The sequence below is a fragment of the Geospiza fortis genome, unplaced genomic scaffold (assembly GCF_000277835.1).
Source record: "Geospiza fortis unplaced genomic scaffold, GeoFor_1.0 scaffold188, whole genome shotgun sequence".
Taxonomy (NCBI): domain Eukaryota; kingdom Metazoa; phylum Chordata; class Aves; order Passeriformes; family Thraupidae; genus Geospiza; species Geospiza fortis.
In genome coordinates, this window is record NW_005054337.1 from 2,597,513 (window position 1) to 2,603,736 (window position 6,224).

At 56.2% G+C, this 6,224-nt stretch overlaps 1 protein-coding gene across 1 annotated transcript in view; it reads left to right on the plus strand.

Annotated features, from left to right (window-relative positions):
• Positions 1-6,076, plus strand: part of HCK (HCK proto-oncogene, Src family tyrosine kinase) — a 7,861-nt gene extending 1,785 nt beyond the window's left edge. The window contains exons 6-12 of the mRNA XM_005422197.2: positions 5-154; positions 442-594; positions 894-1,076; positions 1,476-1,552; positions 3,814-3,967; positions 4,192-4,323; positions 4,906-6,076. Of these exons, the coding sequence (XP_005422254.1) occupies positions 5-154; positions 442-594; positions 894-1,076; positions 1,476-1,552; positions 3,814-3,967; positions 4,192-4,323; positions 4,906-5,108 (1,052 nt within the window). The 3' untranslated portion in view covers positions 5,109-6,076. The remainder of the gene's footprint in view (positions 1-4; positions 155-441; positions 595-893; positions 1,077-1,475; positions 1,553-3,813; positions 3,968-4,191; positions 4,324-4,905) is intronic.
• Positions 6,077-6,224: the final 148 nt, after the last annotated feature.

Sequence of the window (6,224 nt, forward strand, 5' to 3'; positions counted from 1 at the left end):
GCAGGCTCCTACTCGCTCTCGGTGCGGGACGGGGACGAGCTGCGGGGCGGGGCAGTGAAGCATTACAAGATCCGGACCCTGGACAGCGGCGGCTTCTACATCTCCCCTCGGAACAACTTCAACACGCTGCAGGAGCTGGTCCAGCACTACAAGGGTGAGCCCTGGGGTGCCCGGCCCCCCTTCCCAAACGGGGCTTTGTCCCTGAGCCAAGCAGCTGGGCAGCTGGGGGTGTGCAGAGGCTGAGGGGCTCCTGCCCATCACCCCTGGGCTCTGACTGCAACATGCAGTGACTTCCAGACCTTCCCCTATCGCCATGGCTGGCCTGCTGGCTGTCACAGCTGTGGTGCCAGTGCCCCTGCACACCCATGGTGGCCACACTCCCCTTGAAGCACAGTGTGGGCAGTGAGACAGGCTGGCTCATGGCCCTGGATGCTCCCCCAGGTCAGAGCGATGGGCTGTGCCAGAAGCTCACCCACCCCTGCCGAGTACCCCAACCACAGAAGCCCTGGGAGAAAGATGCCTGGGAGATCCCTCGGGAGTCACTGAGCCTGGAGAGGAAGCTGGGAGCAGGGCAGTTCGGAGAAGTGTGGATGGGTGAGAGTCAGGGGGAGGTGGCTGGGAGGATGATGAAGGTGATGGTGAAGGAGGAAGGGTGGGGGATGTGTGAGAAGGTGGGATGGTGGGGTGGAAAACGCAGGGAGGGAGAGAAGCAGAGGGACATGGAGGTGACCCTGCCTTAATGCAGGGGCTGGTTGGGGCTGGGCATGTGGGGGCAGCCCTGGGCCGTGTGTGGCCTCCAACCTTCCCACAGCAGCTCAGCAGGGCTGGAACTTTGGCTCCAAAGCCCAGCGCTCCCAGGGCAGTGTGGGAATGCTCTGTTGTGCCACCCCCAGCCACCTACAACAAGCACACCAAAGTGGCAGTGAAGACCATGAAGCCGGGCAGCATGTCCGTGGAAGCCTTCCTGGAGGAGGCAAACCTGATGAAGACACTGCAGCACGACAAGCTGGTGAAGCTGCACGCGGTGGTCACCAGGGAGGAGCCCATCTTCATCATCACCGAATTCATGGAGAAAGGTGCAGTCTGTGTCCTGAGTGATGTTTGTGGGCACTCAGGTTCCCTGGGATGGTGCAGCATCAATCCCTTCCACATCCCCAGGCTTGGCTGTGGGCTCTGCACCAGCTCCCAGGGCTCTGGGAACAGTTCCTGCTCCTGCCACAGCTCTGGGGCAGGGTGCTGGGAGAGGGGATGTGGTGACACCTAAGAGGGGACAGATGAGAACAAGCACTCTGCAAGGCAGGAGGGAGCCTGCACTGGTGCTCTCCCCTCAGCCTATCCGTAGCAGTGGGATGGGGGATCAAGTGTATTTCCAGAGCCCCCTTGTCCTGCTTGGCTCCTTGGGACCCTGTGCCACCCTAAGGGTGTGTGCAGGCTCCAGCTAAACCAACAGCTCTGGCACCTTTCCCTGCCTGCAGGGAGCTTGCTGGATTTCCTGAAGAGCAATGAGGGGAACAAGCTGCCGCTCCCGAAGCTGATCGACTTCTCTGCCCAGGTGAGGAAGGAGCAGACCTTCCCTAGCTCTGAGTGCCCCTTGCTTCTCTAAAAGGGGTGAGTGAGGAGCCTGGGAACTTACCTGGAGCTTGTGCAGGGCCAGCCAGGAGCCTGCTCTGAGCAGTGCTGGGGATGCAGTGAGGTTTCCTGTGGGCAGCCCCTGCCTGCTCACCATCCCCATCCCGCTGACCTCACAGGAGCAGGGCTGTGTGAAAGGAGAAGTGGCAGCTTCCCCTCACCACGCCAATATCTGCAGCACTCAGCTAGCCCACCTGCACCTGAGCAGTGCACAGCAGAGCTGCACAGATCCTGGAGAGGACTGGCTACTGACTTCCGTGTTTGCCACGGTTCCTGTAGCCCTCACAGCCCATGGGCGACTCTGCTTTGTGGAGAAAGTGGGGCTGAGGATGGGGCTTAATTCCACAGCTCACATTTGCACAGTCCCTTCTCTGGTGCTGGTTGGTGTAGACCGACCAAGCCCAGGGCAATGTTATCAATTTCTATAATTGATAACTATTGATACTGGTAACCATAATTTCTAATTTGCTGCTGCTGTGACAGTTACATGCAAACCTTACCTGCAAACTTGGCCAAAGGCCCACAAGCCCAGCATGGCCACACACCCACCCCACCCCCAGCACTGCTTCAGGACAGCACCACGGTGGTGTGAAGCCCTGTGGGTTTAACAGGAATCCTGCAGCATGATCCTGTGTGCTCCCAATACCCGAGGGGCTGAGCCAGGCACGGTTCCCAGCCTCCTGGAGGGAGCATAGCAGGCTGTGTTGCCCCAGGGGAATGCCCACGGGAGGGCTGTGGTTCAATAAGGTCACCAGAGGGCTGTCACAGCAGGGGAAGGCAGCTGGAGAGGCAGGAGGAGCCAGATATAATTATTTCAGGGATATTTTCAGGAGCTGACTTTGAGTACAGCAGAAGGGGCTGTTAAACACCTCGCTCCACGTGCAACCATTCGCACAACCCCTGAGTCCCTGCTGCTTCTGCAGTGCCCCTGGGTGAGGGCTGAACCCAGGGAGCCTTTGTGCTGAGCTCAGATATTTCATAGAGGCACCTGAGCAATAGGAAATCCAGGATGGGAGTGCTGTGGGCTCAGACCAGGTCACTGGCTGCTGGAGCTGGCTGTGCTGGGGTCTGTGCATCAGCTGTGCTCTCCTGCACCATCTGCTCTCAGCAAGCTGCCTCGTGCCAACCCCAGCTCGGCCCACGGCTCTGAGGGGCTGCTCGAGCAGCTCTGGGGAGAGCAGAGGCTGAAGAGCTGTCATGGGCAGGCAGCAGCCTGGCCCCTGTGCTGGGGCTGAGTCACTGCGGGCAGAAATGCATCTGTGGTCATGGAAATGATCCTTCCGCTCTTGCCTGCCTACTTCTGTGTTTAGTGGGGAGAGCCCTGTGGGAGCTGCACCTCACCCACAGCTTGTGTGGGTGTGATAAGGAGGGGGGGTCTCCCCTCTGGCTGCTCCAGCCCCTTCACATTCTGGACTCTGGTTTGGGGTAACAGGGCAGCTGCGGGGTTTGGCTGTGCACGCACCAGGTCACCTCTGCCGGATCAGGGCTGAGACCTGCACACACAGCACTGAGTGCAGGGACTTCAGAAGGCACAGTGGTGGGGGGGATTGTCAGGGGCCGTCACAGCCATCCTGTCCACAGGCAGAGGTGACTCTTCAGGAACTAGTCTGGAAGAGCTCAGGCCTCTTCTCCTATGCTTTTCTGCCCCAGCTAAGGGAGCTCTGGAATGCTGACCCTTGCTGCAGCAATTAGTGAGCCATTGTGGGTGTATTTAGAGACTGGTCTCAGGTCTTCCCTGAGTACAGAATTATTTGCTCCTTCTCCACATCTTCATGGCTGTGGATGAAGAACTTACACCTTGTCCTGCAAACACTCACAGACTCTGGTGATAACAGGTGTCATGTTGGGCTGCTCACCCAAACCCCAACCTCTTCTGTAAGGGATTTCCTGCTTGGAGAGCAGTTTCCATACAGGAAAGTCACAGAATGGTTTGGGTTGGAAGGAACCTTAAAGCTCATCTCAATTCCAACCCCTTGCCATGGGCAGGGACACTTTCCACTAGACCAGGTTGCTCCAAGCCCTGTCCAGCCTGACCTTGAACACTTCCAGGGATGGGACATCCATCTCCTGTCTCCTTTCACCCTTTTCTAAGTGCTGGCCAGAAGCAGTTGACTTCTTTGGTGCTGAGGGGGCGTGTGTTATTTCAAGCAGCCTGTTTGCATTTACCTTGTTCCCCTGTGGCAGATTGCAGAAGGAATGGCTTTTATTGAGAAGAGGAACTACATCCACAGAGACCTGAGAGCTGCCAACATCCTGGTGTCAGCAGTGCTGGTGTGCAAGATTGCAGACTTTGGGCTGGCCAGGGTCATCGAGGACACCGAGTACACGGCCCGGGAAGGTGCTGGGGGTGAAAGGTTGGGGGGTTCCCTTAGGGCCACCTGGCCACCATGGTGGTCCTGACCCCGGGAGGGATGTGCTGGGTACATGGGCAGAGGCAAGCTCCTCTCATTTGCATCACTTCACTTGTTCCTCTTCTGTTTGTTTCTGGTTCCCCATATTTCACCACCCATTTCTCAGCACTTGGGGTTGGGCTCATGTTTCCCATTGGATCTCTTTGTCCAGGTGCCAAGTTTCCCATTAAATGGACTGCACCAGAAGCCATCAACTACGGATCTTTCACTATAAAATCGGATGTCTGGTCCTTTGGGGTCCTCCTGACAGAGATCATTACCTATGGACGCATCCCCTACCCAGGTAAGGAGGTGAAATGCCTCCTCTAATCTGATTCCAAAAGACACATTCCACCTTCTGGGCCCCATGCATGCGACCTGAGCTTCTCCAGCTCCATGGGAAAACCCTGCAAATCCTTATCATTAGGGACGACCCTGTATTTTATACTAATACTTTTGGTACCTTTTTGAAATGGAGAATCACTCTGTAAATGCTACCACAAATGGACCATGAAGGATCTGGGGTGGCACAACAGGCTGTTCTGAGGAGCAGCTCTGCCCTTGCACTGACTTTTCATTGGAAGCAATGGCTCATCACGGACTTAACATTTTAATTTATACAAAGTGATTTTAATTTATACAAGGTGATTATAAACCTTATCTGACCTGAGGCACAAAACTCCATGCTACAATAACCCAGCATCTCCTTTGTCCACGTTTCCCTGATCAGGAACAGCAGTTCCCCCTTCCCAACCCCTCTAACCACTTTTCCCTTCCTGGAGACATTGCCCAAAGGGAGAGAAGTTTTGGGTTTGGGGATTTTATGACTTTTAAAGTCACCAGTGATAAAGCAGGTGATGTTCACCTGTTGCACCCCATTTTCCAGGGATGTCCAGCGTGGAGGTGATCAGGGCACTGGAGCGTGGGTACCGGATGCCCCGCACAGATAACTGCCCCGAGGAGCTCTATGACGTCATGATGAGGTGCTGGAAGATCAAACCCGAGGATCGCCCCACTTTTGAGTACATACAGAGTGTTTTGGAGGATTTCTTCACTGCAACAGAGAGCCAGTACCAGCAGGAGCCTTAGCACGGGATGCTTGGGGCGGACACTGCCAGCTCTTCCCTGTCTCACCTGTGCCCTGCTTCCCCTGCCAGCCTGGCCCAGGAACCACAGCCTTCCTGGAGTGGCTGGGCTGGAGGAGCACATGATGGAAGGAGAAGAGATGTGGCCACACCTTGTGCCTTTTCCAGGAGCCTGAATGTCCCTGGGGCAGTGGCTCCAGGAAGTGCTGGCTGGACAGTGGGTGCCCTGACCCCAGGAGGATGGACAGGGGTGGGGCCAGCCTGCATTCCCTGCAAGGAAAAACCCAGATCAGTATTTTTTTAATCCTTCTGAGATTTTATCACATTGTTCTGCAGAAGTAGGTGCCTTAGCGTGCTGGCCTTGGGGAAATGCCCTGCAGTGCCTGTGCTCCCTGTGTGATTGATCCCAGGGCATTCCCCTAAGGCACGCAGCCCCCGGGCTCATCATCAGCACAGGATCCTGGGGTTTGGATGTTGAATGTCACAGACCCTTGCCCTCCTCTCTCCCTCCTGGGTTTCCTTCCCCAGTATTTTCATGGCAGCCCTGTGCACAGTGCAGGTTTCCTGAGGCTGCACCACAAGGGCAGATGGACACAGACAGGGCTTTTCCAGGCCATCCCTGCACGGATCCCCCTCCACCTGCCTTGGGAGGAACCTCTGGAGCCCAAAGCCAAAAGGAGCCCTCTCCCCCATGGCAAAGCTTACAGGCAGCATTTGTTGTCTGCTGGGGCATTTGCAGTGTCAGCAAGGGCCAGGTGCTCCCTGCACACTCCGTTTATGTTGTTTATTCTTAGTATTTCATTAGGTTATTTGGGGAAAAGGAGTAAACAGTATTTTTTTAAGACAGCCATGTACCTCTTACAGCAGGGAGACTGGTGCCTGTGATTATATTTTTGATACCAAGAGGCAAACGCCGTCGCTTCTGCTTTGGGATCTTTTATTTTGTAATCAATAAAATATTTATCAACCTTTCCTCTCTTGGCCGTTCCTGCTGCTCCGCAGCCCGGGCGGGGGAGACGCGGATGAACTGCGGCCCGCAGCCGGGCAGACCCGCAGCGCCCTCTGAGCAGGCCCCGGGCCGCGGACCGCCCGGGTGGCACCGCAGGGACCGGGAGGAACC